The sequence below is a fragment of the Typopeltis vanoorti genome, chromosome 12 (assembly GCF_054136105.1).
Source record: "Typopeltis vanoorti isolate ZY-2024b chromosome 12, IOZ_Tvanoo_1.0, whole genome shotgun sequence".
Lineage (NCBI taxonomy): Eukaryota > Metazoa > Arthropoda > Arachnida > Uropygi > Thelyphonidae > Typopeltis > Typopeltis vanoorti.
In genome coordinates this window covers 75,156,761-75,172,145 of record NC_143560.1, presented here as the reverse complement: position 1 = coordinate 75,172,145, position 15,385 = coordinate 75,156,761, and the positions used below count along the sequence as shown (strand labels likewise).

General features: G+C 35.0%; 1 protein-coding gene across 2 annotated transcripts in view; it reads right to left on the bottom strand.

Annotated features, from left to right (window-relative positions):
- The window catches only part of qin (tudor domain-containing protein qin), a 544,378-nt gene extending 534,630 nt beyond the window's left edge, over positions 1–9,748 (bottom strand). For both annotated transcript variants that reach the window (XM_090401282.1, XM_090401283.1), the window contains exon 1: positions 9,490–9,748. In XM_090401282.1, coding sequence (XP_090257408.1) covers positions 9,490–9,547 — 58 coding nt within the window. In that variant the 5' untranslated portion in view covers positions 9,548–9,748. The remainder of the gene's footprint in view (positions 1–9,489) is intronic.
- Positions 9,749–15,385: the final 5,637 nt, after the last annotated feature.

Genomic DNA, 15,385 nt, shown 5'->3' with positions numbered 1-15,385 from the left:
GCATAGCTATATATCCACAACTACACATACACATGACATGAGCTTATCAAGAAAAAAATAAATTAAGCTCACTTGTTATTCTAGAAGCAAATGATTTTATCCACTAAGAGATAACCATGTGGACTGCCATCAAGGGGGGAGAGAAGGGTTGCCTCTTCTTACTATGACTCATGGCTTCAAGTAGGTATGAAATTTGGAGAGGTTGGTTGGGTGGTTGTTTTAGACATACAGCCAAACCAATTTAGGCTATGAAGTCAGTTTATAATGTTTATAAACTATTATGTTTATACCAAACCCAAAATAAACAAACAGTGGATAACCCAAGAAATCATAGCTACAATAGAAGAGAAAAGAGAGGCCAAGATACTTGTAAACCAACAAAACAATATAGAGAAAAATATAGAGCACTAAAAAATAAAGTTAATAACTTATGCAAAAAGTCAAAGAAAAATGGTTAGAAGAAAAAGCTAAGAAATGCCAAGAAGCATACCAACAAAACAACCTAAAAGTCTTCCATGACACTATAAGAGAAATTACAAAGGAATTCTCAGCAAAAGCAGTAACAATGATAAACAACATGATGACTGAAAACCGGAATATTGAAGATATAAGAAAAATCTGGTTCAAACCATTTTAAGACTATCTTTCACCAAGGAAAGAAAACTACAATGCCAACAATAGAAGAAAATAATGACCAACAAAAATTTTACAAGTTAGATACACAAAAAAACAGATGAAAAACAATAAAGCACCAGATATTGATACTATCCCTACTGAATTGTGGTCATATGGAGGCAGCACATCAATAGAATATTTAACAACCCTATTCAATAAAATACTACAAACAGGAGAAATCCCAGAGGACTGGAGAACTAGAAAGATCATCCCAATATACAAGAAAGGAGACAAAAGAGACTGCAGAAATTACAGACCAATTTACTCTCCCACACCTATAAAATATTCATAAGGATTATACAAAATAGATTAAAAAACACCTATGAAGAACTGGTAGGCATAGAACAAGCTGGTTCCGAGGAAACTATTCAACAAGAGACCAGATTTTCACATTGCACCAACTAGCAGAGCTCAGCTGGGAAGACCATAAAGAACTATATTGTTGTTTTGACTTTAAACAAACTTTTGAATAGTATCAATAGAGAAATCCTTCTTAAAATTCTACTAGAAAAAAGCAATAGATAAATGCAATACAGTTTCTGATAAAATATTGTGGTGTGTGTGTTATGATCCATTGAGTCGTTTCCGACTCCTGGCGACTCCACGGACATAAAACATTACTCTAAGACAAATGAAATAATTAAAAAAGGACACACATAGAGATCCAAAAAGGAGTAATGCAAGGATGCCCATTATCCGCATGCTTATTCAACATATATCTAGACGAAGTTGTAAAGAAAGCAATAGACAATGAGCCTGGAATCAATGTCAATGGTTTAAACATAAATAATATCAAATATGCGGATGATCTCATCCTTATTGCAAGAACACCAAATAAACTACAAAGATTGATAAACAAGCTAAACGAAACCTGTAAAACATATGACATGACAATAAATATACAAAAGACAAAAGTGATGAAAATAGGGAGGAACGGAACTACCATCTCAGCCACCCTAAACGGAGAACAAATAGAACAAGTAGGCAACTTCATATACCTTGGATCAAAACTAACAGAAACAATAGATGAACTCAAAACAATCAAACACAGAATAGCGATAGGATAGACCAGCATGGGAAAATTACAGAAAATCTGGAAAACAAACAAGGTATCTAAGCAAGTCAAAATAAAATTATATGAATCAATAATTATACCAACAGGCATCTATGGAGCAGAAGTGTGGACAGTTAAGAAAAGAGAGGAGAAAAAACTGCTGGCATTCGAAATGAAATGCTTAAGAAAAATAAATAGAACAAGTTCGATAGAAAAAAAAACAAACAGCACAGTCAGACAAGAATTATTGTATAAAAAGACAATAATAGAAAAAATTAGAAAACAACAACTTAGATGGTTTGGCCACACTGTACGCATACTTCCTAACATCCTAATCAATACTTTTCCAAATGAAAAAAGAAGACACAGAAGACTAAGAATTACATGGTTGAAATCAATAAAGAACATCTCGGGATGCAGAACATATATGGAACTTTTTCAGGCAGCAAGGAATAGAGAAGACTGGAAGACCCGGCTCAAGAGAAGACTCAACCCATCTTAGATGGAAGAGAAGAAGAAGATGTTTATAAACTGAATGCACTATTTTAACTAGTTTACCTGAACTGTTTTGTGGGATGAAAAACCCAAGTCTCCAGGGAAGAAAATCCCTTCCATCTCCATATGAGACCAATCAATTCACCTTCAATTGAAAGCCTTCATAAACATTCTTCATATCTTATGCATGATTGAGTCATGCATAAGATATGCATGAATGCAAAGGTGCTTTTTACTATATTAATCTGTCTATATCTTGGTTTTCCTGTGGGTCTTTTACTGGCAAAGAACACTTGTTTTGCTAATCTTTCCTCTCCCATTCTGTTTAAGTGACCTGAGATTAGCTCTACTAACACATTCCTGGATGCTAACAATGACAAGTTCTTTCCTGATATCCTCATTTTTGATGTGATACTGCCATTGATGCCATCTGTTCACTACACTAATCTTTCTCAGAACTCCCATATCAGAGGTCACCAGTCTTTGATCAAGTGTTTTATTTCTTACCCAGCTTTCAGACCATAAGTTAACATTGATTTGAATACTGTCTTGTATATGGCCAATTTAGTGTTTAGACTAATTTCTTTCTTATCCCATATAAATTTATTCAGCTGACTTCCCATCATACTAGCTTTACAAATTCTGTTGTCTATTTCCATATTTAATTTACCATCTTCTCTAAAAACTGTACCTAAATAGCTGAAATATTGTACACGTTCCATTTGTTCCCCATTCAGGATACAGTTGATGTTTTCAATGTTTCTGCCTATTTATTTTTTTATTTTATTTTATTTTTCTGCCTACGACAGTTATTCAATTTAGTCAGGGAATCTTGCAAGCTTGTACTGGATTGCATAAAGAGTTAAGATTAATATCAATTTTGATATCAAAATAACATTTTCCTTCATAATGTGATCCATATAGATAATGAATAACAGTAGAGATAGTGTGCACCCATGTCACATACCTGATTTTAGTTCAAATCGTCTTCCTGTACCTCCTTCAATTCTAACTACTGACTTCAGCTTAAATAGAGATTACACATTGCTTGATATAATGTCCCATTTACACCATATAACTGTAGCATTCTGAAGAGTTCTACTGTCACCTTGCCATATGCCTTTTCCAGATCAACAGAACTTAAATACAAATCCTTGTTATTTTCCAAAGATTGATCCCTACTGATATGATCCCATGAGGAACAACAAGAACTGATCCCTTTGTTTCTCAAGGGATCAGTTCTTGGACCATTGTTGTTCACTCTGTGCATTAATGATACTGAGAAGAACCTGGCATGAGATCTTCAAATGTTTGCTGATAATGAAATATGAGCAAGGTAGTTATATGCATCACTTATGAAAACCTGATCCTAACAATCTCTATTTCACACAAATCCAACTTGTTCTTCACAAAACTTCCCTTCCACAATTTTTCTTAGCCATTTCTCAAGTATATTTGCATAAATCTTACCAGGGAAATACCTTGGTAATTTTCACATTGTTTTATTTTCCTTTTTATATATGGGTATTATGAGTGCTCTGCTCCAATCCTCTAGAATTCGATCCTCTAACCAGGCATTCTGAATTATGCAATACAGCCACTGTAAAAATTTGGTACCTCCATATTCAGCATAAATTTCTGGCTGAATTTCATCTACTCCAGTTGTTATTCTGCATTTCAGGATTTTGATGGCTTTTTCTAATTCAAGTATGGATATGGTTTCCTGACTGCATTCTTGTTAGGAGTTTCTACCATCATGATTGCACTGCGTGTTTCATTTAGTAGTCTTTCAACATAATTACTCCAGACATATAGAATATCGTTATCTTCAGTTTTCATGTGAACTTTATCTGTGATTCCTTTTACACTACTTTTTCTTCCTTTTCTAAGCTTTTTCAATGGCCTCCAGAATATTTTGCCATCTTCCTGATATTTATTTTCTTACCAAAGTCTTCCCACGACTTTCCATGTGAATGTTCAAGACAGTATGTGGAAATGATACTGCCAAAAACAGTTCAATTGACAGTAAAGCAAGTGATAATTTATGTGATGTTAAAAAACCAAGTGAAATTAACGATAAAATGGGCAATAATAATGTTGAAGAACAGAGTGCAATGAATAATAAGGTGACGAGTGGGATTGATGGTGTATAAGTGACTGGCGATAAAATAGCGAGAGTGAATGATAGGGAAAAAAGGACACAAGATTTGAAAATTGAGTTGTAAAGATGAGGTGGATGTGGGGTGAAATGAAGAGAATTGTAGATATGTATGGAAGAGTGAAGAAGATGAAAACAAATGATGTCAGTATGAAAATGGTAACTAAAGATCCACAAGTAGTGTTGTATGGCAATTTGATTATTAGTGGTAAATGAGAAGTTGCATAAGGTTTGTTTTTCCTGGAGGTAAAATGGACTGATTGAGGCAATGGATATGAGGAATAAGTGAGCGAAGGAGTTGGTAGTGATAGTAGGGACAAATGACTTGACTAAGAAAAAGAAGAATGTAAGATTGAATATCAGAAGGTTTTTTGAGAAGGGATAATAGCATGATAGGAAAGGAAGTCAGCGTATTGCCCAGGTGATGAAATGAGGTGGAGAGTAAGAATTGAGGTGATGAAAGTGATGAAATGACAGTGATGAAATGAGGTGGAGAGTAAGAATTATGAATGATATGTTAGCAGAAATGTGTGAAGAAAAAGGAGTGCAGTTTGTTTAAGTGTGGAATGAGTTTGAAGGAAGAATTGAACAGCATAAGAGAGATGCACTGCATTTGAAAGGTTTTGGTATGTCATTCAGACAGACTGCTACTGGATGAGTACAGAGAATGAATCTGACCAAGTAAGAAATGATGTGAAAGAGCAGGAGAGTAAGGAAGGAGAGAGTGAACTGTTGGTGCTAATGAATGAAGAAATGGGTAGCATGAGTGTAGAGAATGAGAGAACAAGTGTGCAAGACAAACAGGGAGACTCAGAGTGGAGACATGGGAATACAGTGTGAAAAAGGCTGATGCTTTAAGTAGATGTTAACGTACGTGTGTGTGTGTGTGTGTGTAGACAAAAAGGGAAGGGGATGACCTAGGACAGTGATGGTGAACCTTTTTACCCAGGTGTGTCAAACTTTTTTTTTTTAAATATTGACGTTGTTGATGTGCCACTTGCATACATGCATTATAAATGTAACTACATAATCATAGATGGTGATTATACATATGATATTAGGCTATTTATTTAATAGGACATTGATATAAAATCTATGAATTCATATTATACAATTAATTTAATAAACTGAAATTACAAACTTACATTACATTTAATGACTTTTCTGTTGCTGACTACTGGTAGAAAGTTCTTTCAATGAACAAACCTACCTTCGCCTTAACTGAGAGCGATCTTACACGATTTATCGCAGTTTTTTCATCAGAATACCAATATTTTTCAACATCCAAGGTGTGTCACCTGAAACCCTCAAGTGTGTCAGTGCTGACATGCGTGTCATAGGTTTGCCATCACTGACCTAGGATGTAAGGAAAACAGTTGGATATGAAGGAGGTTCTGGGATGATTAAGGAGGAAAATAAATGGTTTGAGGAAAGTATGGAGAAGTCACATCAAATAAGTGGTATCAGTGAAACTTGTTACAGATCAAGGAATAAGCTGTCATGTTTATGTATGAATGATAGAAATATCAGAAACATGGGAAATGAAACATGGGTTGCATTGATTGAAATTGTTCACCCAAAAATTATTGGCATAAGTGAGATATGGTTGGATGATGATGACATTCTGCAGGAAGAGAGATGGAAGGCTATGATGTATTTTGTGAAGACAGAAAGGATAAAAACGAAGTTAGCGTGTTAATGATGATGGAAAAAGAGTTATTGTCCATACAAGTTAGAGATGCAAGAGAGAAATAATGGTTCTGAGGCAGTATGGTGTAAGATAGAGGTGAATAGAATGAAATACTTTGTACTTTGTTGGATGTTGCTATAGACCTGATAATGTGGAAGGTAATGACCATAAAATGTATAAGCAAATTAGCCAAGCAAATGGGGAAAGCATGATCATTATGGGTGATTTTAATTACGGCAATGTAGATTGGGATGATGAGATAGCAACTGGAAGTAAAGAAAATGAATTTGATTTTTTGAGGGACAACTACCTCAGGCAGTATGTAACACAAGGAACATGTGGATTGAGGTTCTTGGATTTGATCATCTCATCACTGGTGAGAGTGACCATGAAGTGATTATCTGGTGGTTGCCAGGCATGAGAGGACGGGTATATGTGGAACTACAAGGTGGTGATTATGAGAAGCTCAGGAAACAGCTTGGAGCTGTAGCATGAAAAGAGGAGTTGAGTGATATTTAAGAACTGTTTGTTGAAAATTTCTTTTTTTTCCCCGCTTGGTTATACTATAAATTAAAGATGCCAAGAAATAATATGCTTGGTTTTATCCTTTATCCAAGTGTAAGCAAACAAAGTTTGCACTTGAAGTAACTTCATGACTCAGCTATTTGTATAGAGGCTTCAAGAACTACCTGTTGAAAGTTTTTCTGCCCCCACTTGGTTATACTATAAATTAAAGATGTCAAGAAATTATCTTTTTTGATTATACTATAAATTAAAGATACCAAGAAATTATATTCTTGGTTTCATCCCTAAGCAAACAAAGTTTGCACATGAACAAACTTCACGACTGGGCTACTTGTATAGAGGCTAATGACTTCACATCAAATCATCGTGACAAGGCAACTGATGTGAAGTCATTAGCCTCTATATACAAGTAGCCCAATCGTGGCTGAAGAACTAGTAAATAGCAATTTCAACGTTAATGCAAAATGGCCACCAGACTTAAAGTATATCCTTCCCAATCAAAATCGGGATTGAGTTTCCACATCATCTATGGAAAAGCTTTAATAGGATATGCACAGGGCATGGTATCTGCACAGCCAACTTACACAAGTGGGGAAGAGCACCTACACCTCCCAATGTGACTGTGGGGCCATAAACCAAACCATCTGGCACATTGTGGAGAAATGCAGCATATCCTTATAACCTACCCTTATAACCCGAGACTTTTTTGAGGCAGATCCTTGAGCTCTTGAATGGCTAGCTGAACTAGACTTAAAATTTTAACGAGTTTTTTTTTTTTTTACTATTTGTATATGCACATAACCTGTCTCATTTTTATTGTCTGCACAAATATGTATTTATATATTTTGATGTAATGTATCTTTTTTTTTTTTTTATTAAGCCATATGCTAAATAAATAAATACTAGTGGTGTGCTTCAGGGGTCTGTTTTAGGACCATTGCTGTTTAGTCTGTATGTTAATATTGGAGAAAATTTGAATGGAGATATTCATTTGTTTGCAGATGAAGCAAAGTTGAGACAAATTATGAGGAGTAGAGCACATGTGGCCTTACAAGAAGACTTGAATAGACGGTGAATGGGCACAGGAGTGTGGATTCCAGTTCAATGTTGCAAAATATAAGGTTTTAAAATTTGGAAAACAATTTACTCTTATTTTTAATGATTATTAGATTAATAAATAATAAGAGTATTAGAGAATAATAAGAATAATATACATTAATTATTTACTCTTGGTGGGGATATATTGTTGGAGATAGAAGAAATAAGAGATCTTGGGGTGATGGTGGATAAGGATCTGAAATTTAGAGGACATATTGCCAAAATTGTGTGGACAACACAATGAATTCTGGCAATGATGTAGAGGACACTGACTTCTAGAAGGAAGGAGATTCTGGCTCCACTGTATAAAGCTCTGATTAGGCCACATATGGACTACTGTGCACAGATTTGGTCACCTGGTTTCCAAAAGGATGAAGAATGTTGGAGAAAATCCAGAGGAAATGAACTAAAATAGTTTCTGGTCTCTGGAATGTTGAATATAAAGAAATGTTAAGATAATGAAATTTGAGGAGTCTAGTGGATAGGAGGAACACAGGTGAGCAGGGGAGTGATAAACAGGTTTATTGCATGTAGAGTTATGAATAATTGAATGCACTGCCTGAGAGTGTGGTGTCTGCAGAGAATTTGAATGTGTTTAAGGCACAGTATGATGAGCTATGTATATGACAAAATGGACTTCTTAGATGGGTCTGTGACTCCATGAGGTCTTGGGATAATAATGACTTTTGTGTAGCTAGTTTTACACAGTGCTTCGCTTTCTTACAATTCTGTCTGTATTCTCTAAGAGCACAAGCTGCCTTACTTGCCAGGAACTTTCAAGATGCTTTCTTCTTTGCCTTTACTGCCTCTAACTTCCTGAGTTCCATCATGGAGTTCTCTATCCTTAGAGGCAACCTCACCACATGCGTCTCTGGCTGAATCAATGTTTTCTTCAGGATTTGCCACTGATTCTCCAAGGTTTTTGTCTTTTCAGTCATGCCTATTATGTCAATCTGGTACTTATCCAATTCTTCTACTATTTCCATTTCCACTGATGCTTCTTATGACGACAGTACCAATCTTGAACTCCTTTGGTGTTGAGGTGGGATGTGTTCTGGGATTTATTCCAGTAGGTGACTTTTTGCTGTTCAACCTAGTTCTCTGACATAGAAACCTTGTTTAACTGAGTGATGCCCCAGTTGCCATGAAATTGTCATGTTGTACAATCATTTTGCATTGTGGTTTAGCCACTAAGAATACAATTTTTTCAGCTAAATTACAAATTGCCAGCCAATCCTCTTTCATTCAGTATCCAGATGAATACCTAACAGGGTGCACTGCAAGAAGGTGAGGATATGACATTGGGTCAAAAGCCCCAGTCGGTTCTTTGCATCCCTTAAAAGGCTATATGGAGGTCTCCTTCCAGTTATACAGCTTTGACTTTTAAGCAACCCGTGTAATGACGGTATATATATCAAAAATGCATCAGATTTACAGTAGTGTTTTGCTGCAGAGAAACCTGTGCAGTTCAAGTAGATTATTCGGATGAAAAGTTACAATTCATCCCTTAAACAGCAGTAAGACAGCTGCGCACACGTACGGCAGTAGCACTAATTGAATAATAATAAAGTATTCTGGATACTGTTCTTTCCCTTCGTACTTATCTCGAAACCTTATGTCATAAGTGAAATGGCATTCTATTTTTCTTCCTTCTCTTATGATAAATACTCTTGTGCTGCGCAGCATGAAAGTCATTTGCTGTCTTAGTTACTTTCTCCTTTAAAACTGTAGTGAATTATGTGTTTTTCCTATGAAAAATGACATTATTATACTTAGTTTAAATACAAATCTTACCTTTACCAGTAAAAGTTTGATTGCAACAAGGACACAAAAAAACTTTAAATGACTGCATATCTTATTTTTGTTTCTGAAAATATCAATCCCAGTTAACACTTATGTAAGCGACCACGCTAAAACAACCAAATCACTCATAATTCAGGAACACTTATACCAATTCCTACTAGAACAAATCAACAAAACACATTCAAGTCAAAAACTTGCACTTGGGCCAAGTATTAACGCCACCTTTCGTTCAATGGTTTCACAGCTTTCGTTTCATTGCAATAGCGCCTCTGTCGAGAGGTTGGAAGAACGACTGGACAATGCTTCCCAACGTTGAAAACAATTAACTTCAGTTCTCGACGAGAAGTGAAAACAAAAAAACGAGAACAAAAAAAAAAAAAAAAAAAGATTTTTTTTTTTCAATTGAAGTCAAGTAAGCCGATCTCATACAGGGATAGCAAAGTTTTCAATCGGACATTTTAGTTTTAGATCTCACGTACAGGCAAATCGACCAAAGTACATACACAAGTAAAAGACAAATAACTGGCTCTTAATGGATGGTAGATTGTTTAGTTTGTGCATACCGGATAGTGAAGCAGTGCATAAATGAAGAAGAGACCTGTAGGCAATGATTGTGTGATATAAAGTGCCTTTCAAGAGTAGTCCGTGGACTCCTCGGCCGTATTGCATAACATTTTTTTTTTATTATTATTATTCGTGTGCAGTTTCTCCCTTTCCTCAACGGTGCCTTAGACTAGTTGAGCACTACTAATAAAGGATTAAGCATGTATTTTATTAGGGTAAATATGTGTGTTTTCACGAGCCAGTAAAAAAAAAAAAAACACTTCTGCTGTATGAGACTCGCTAACTCGTCTTTAGTCGAAAGAGACCAGATAAATGTTCCTCACGTCATGGACAGGAATCGAACCCAGGACATTCTGACCAAAGGACTTAATAATAATAATAATAATAATAATAATAATAATAATAATAATAATAATAATAATAATAATAATAATAATAATAATAATAAATAATAATAATAATAATAAACTTCAGTCCCAAAATGTTGAGGCTTAATCCTACAAATTTGGTATGCGAAATGTTCAGTGTGCTCGTTGTTCAACTAACAGATTGCTGGTTGAATCCAGAAGCGTGCATGGATTTTTGTGATTGTTTAGAAGGGAGATGAATTTCATAATCGAATGTGAGACCACTGCTTGATATAGCCTAAAAAAGATCATGTTTGTTCTCTACAGTTGTATTTTCAAATTACGTAAAAATAATAAAAATACAAAACTATATAAAATTAATAAAAAATAGTAAAAATCCTAAGCTCACGCACGGTATTATTGTACTATAAGTTTAGAATCTTTTTTTTTTAGACGGGAACAGCATAAGGAGAAAAAAGTTAATAAGGATGAGAATGCAAAACTAATATAAAGCCAAACCTGAGAGATGGCATGGGTACGAGATTGTGGAGTTATGGAGTAAAAGTTGAATTGTTTATTTATTTATCCATCATGTGTCTGCATAGAGCACACTAGCCTAATGTGTGGAAGTAATGAAGTGAGGATATTGTGGAATTTATGGTGTCCTCCCTAGATCCCTATTTGGACCTTTCTGAGGTAGTAGCAGTAGTAGTAGTAGTAATAATAATTATTATTATTGTTGTTGTTGTTGCTATTGTTGTTATTTTATTCACATAATTAATACACAGTCAAAAAGACATCATTTAAACAACAATTTAACTGGTGATACAGAACAATCAAGATTCTACCCAAGAATCTATGAATAGTCTCTCAGGTAGCATCGTAAAATATGGACTGTTCCAAGTAATGCTGTTTTTTGTAGTTCATATGGAGTCATTTCGTTGATGTTTAATTGCTGTAAATAGTTGGGTAGCTTCTTTGAAGTTGCACCTAGTGCACCGATAATTATCGGTGCACTAGGTGCAACTTCAAATCGGGATGAATTTCGTGTGTTTAAACCACAGTCGGCCGACTTCGATTGCCAGATCTCGAAGTTTAGTAATTTTTTTCTAGTTATTTGTTGTTAATGTTGTTATCACTGAGTACTGTGATATCAATGATCCAAACCTGTCGATGTTCGATAATTGTGAGGTCAAGTCTATTCTGTTCCAAATGCCGATCAGTTTGAATTCGAAAGTCCCAGAAAATTTTTGCTGTTTCATTTTCCAATACTGTCTCTATTTTATGCTGTCAACAGTTATTATTATTATTATCATTATTATTATTATTATTATTATTATTATTATTATTATTATTATTATTATTGATACACAGTGAAACAAGATATCTTTCAATCAACAGTCTTACTGGTGATAAAGAGAAATTCAGTTTCTGCCCAAGAATCTAAGAATATTCTGTCAGGTAGCGTCTCAAAATATAAACTGAACCAAGCAATGTCGTTTTTTTTTTTTAAATCACATGCGGTCACTTCGTTGATGTTTAATTATTGTAAATTGGTCGATAGCGTTTTTAAAATTGCACCAAGTGCACCGATAACTATTGGGATGACTTTGGTGTGTTTAAGCCACAGCCAGTCAACTTCGATTGCCAAAACTAGATCTTTAATAATTTTTTACAGTTCTTTGTTGTTAATGGGGTACAGTGATGTCAGTAAAATTAATACCAATAAAATAAAATTATTTTATCAATATCACTGAAATATCAGAGTAATAAAAATAACAATAAAAGAAATCAAAAATAAAATATTAAGATATCAATGAAATTATTATTATTATTATTATTTATTCACATAATTGATACCAGTCAAAACAAGATTTAAACAACAATTTGACTGGTGATACAGAACAATTCAGATTCTATCCAAGAATCTAAAAATAGTCTGTCAGACAGCATCGTAAAATGTGGACTGTTCCAAGTAATGATGTTTTTATAGGTCATATGGATCACTTCGTTGATGTTTAACAGCGGAGAATTCTCCATGCTTGCTGCGCAAGCTCATTACTTGAGAAAGAAGTAATACTTATTTGTTAATAAATGCATGCATTTATAAACAGAACTGTTGTAGTTCTGCTTATAACGTCTTAAGCATGCGCGGCAATAATTGAGTTTTGCGTTGTATATCGAAGACCGATGTTGCTCGTCCAGTCAAAGCTACCTTGGCTTGGTCGGTTGTGGGAGCTTCCAGGTCTTCGCTACAGCGCTGTGATTTCATGCACGCGCATAGCCATATCCGCTCCCTTCACGTCGTCTCACTCTGTTGCTTAAACACGAGCCATATGCAGTCAATGTAGCTCTAGCCAGTGAGCTTCAGCCAGCATTTACAAGTGTGTGTGTTGCTTGGAAAATTAAGCTACAACCAACTCTTTATGACGATGTTCTTGACTAGTTCATAAAGAAGAACAGTAGGGTAGAATTTGTATTCAAGTAGCTAAATTGAAAAAGATAGAATATAATTTGTAAAATAAATGTTGTATTTGTGTAATACATAAATTTGTAAATATATAGTTTTAAATGGTCAGTAATTCATTATTCCGCTTATTAGACTTCAATCACACCTCTCACTCACTGAATGATAACAAGAGCAAATGTGAATTTCAAGACTAGCATTCGTCCCTGATGTTTTAAAAAATAAAAAAAATCAGCTAACGCCTTTTTATTCCCGTAGGCGAGGCCGTTTAGCCCTACTAGATTTTGAAGACTGAGTGGGTAGTACAATCTCCACTGGTAGCCAATCAGAGATAGCTGGCCCAAGGCTATCACTAAGTAAACGGCACGCAGTGAAGAGAGAGACGGCTCAACAAGTGGCGCCATCTCGTGGGCCCTAACCCTAACACAATATATTTAATGTCTGAAATAATGTTGGTTCTACGGTCGATTTTCTTGAGTTTACGGGACGAAAAACCCAAGTTTCCGGGAGAAAAAACCCGCTTGCCCGTGCCACAGATCGACTAATTCGGGAAGGGTTGAAAAGAGGCTTAGAAAAATTTCCTCTAGTCGCCGACTAGATTCGGATCCAAGAAGACTTCCTTCGTGCAGTAAAGCACTGTGGTATGCAAACGCCACATCCACTGAGCTACACAGGCTCTTGATGTTTAATTGCTGTGAATAGTTGAATAGCTGCCTTGAAATTGCGACAAGTGCACCTACAACTATTGGGATAACTTTAGTGTGTTAAAGCAACAGCCTGCCAACTTCGATTGCCAGATCTCGATATTTACTAATTTTTTCTTGTTCCTTGTTGTTAATGTTATTATCACTGGGTACTGCGATATCGATACTCCAAACCTGTCAATGTTCGATAATTGTGAGGTGAGGTCTATTGTGTTCCAAATGGCGAACAGTTTGTATTCTAAAGTTCCAGAGAAATTTTGCTGCTTCGTTTTCCAATACTGTCTCTATTTTATAATGCCACCAGTTATCAGATGTAGGAAAGACAGATGTAGGTAAGACATACATACCAATGAATTATTTTGGCCACTTGATCATGGCAGTATTTACAGTCAGTTTCAGCTATCTTGCTGCAGGCACTGATTAGACATTCTACAGTCTCATCTTTCTGATCGCATAATCTTCATTTGCTGTTATTATTGATGTTCAAAATTTTTGCTTTCATTGTATTAGTTTCTAATGCCTGTTCCTCAGCTGCTCGAATAAATCCTTCTGTTTCTTTTTTAATATATACATGTTGAAGCCATTGCCCCGTCTTGTTCACGTCAATTTTGTGCTCAGTATCTCTAAGAAATTGGCCGTGCAAAGGTTTATTTTTCCAGGGCATATATCGGTTATTTTGCTGTTTCTTTTTGTAATCGCATTTGTTTCCTGTTGCTTTTCGAAGACCCACTTGTGTAATTACTTGAAGCATTTGCTCACAGCTATTGTCGATGTAATTTTTTAAACTAATTCCATCTTCTTCCACAGTCTGTCTCACTTGCTGCAGATCACGTCCACCTATTCTCCTTGGTCGCTACAACCGGTCAACATCACTTCCTGTATGTACTGCATGATGCATAGTCATTAATTTCCTAGTTTAGAGGTCCAGTTTGTCCAGGTCTTCTTTTGTCTAATCTATTATGCCAGCTGTATATCGGATCACTGGTATAGCCCAAGAATTCATTACTCTAATTGTGCTTAATCCATTTAGTTTTGTTTTCAGAATATTTCTAACTCTTTTGGTGTATTCTGCTGCTTCCTGTTGTTTAACTTTCGAGTAGAGAATGTCACTGGCTTCTAATATTCCTAGGTATTTATAGTGTTCGTCAGCTGAAATTGCTTTTATATATTTCTCTTGATCAAAATTAAAATTGCTAGTGTCATTCATTTTTCCTCGTTTAATAGAAAAAATTGCGCATTTATCTAAACCAAAGTCCTGACTGAAAATACAAACTCGGATCAGTAAAGAGTCTATTTGCTGGGCCTATTTTCCATATACAATAGATGGAAAATTTTAATATTTCATTTATTAATTTCATACCCAATTTTTTTTTTTTTTTGCTTAGAATCAGAGATAAAGGTATCAAAGGAATGTTGAAGAGTAACGGTGACATGGAATCACTTTGGAAAATTCCATGTTTAATACTGATTATTATTATTATTGTTGTTGTTGTTGTTGTTATTATTATTATTATTAATGACATTGTAACTCAATACGAGAACTTTCAATTACTGTTCACAGAAATATACAAAAAAGCACCAAAGCCTAAAGAAACGAGGTGACAAACAAATAATAAAACACCGATAAATTGCGACATTCTAAATAGTATTACTGTAAAAGAAAATCTCTGGAAAAAAACTAAAAACAAGTCATCCAGTAACACTCATTTACAAACATTATAAAAAAGCAAAAGAAATCGACAAACAAACAAAAAAACAGCAAAGCATAAAGAAACGAGGAGACAAACAAATAATAAACCACCGAT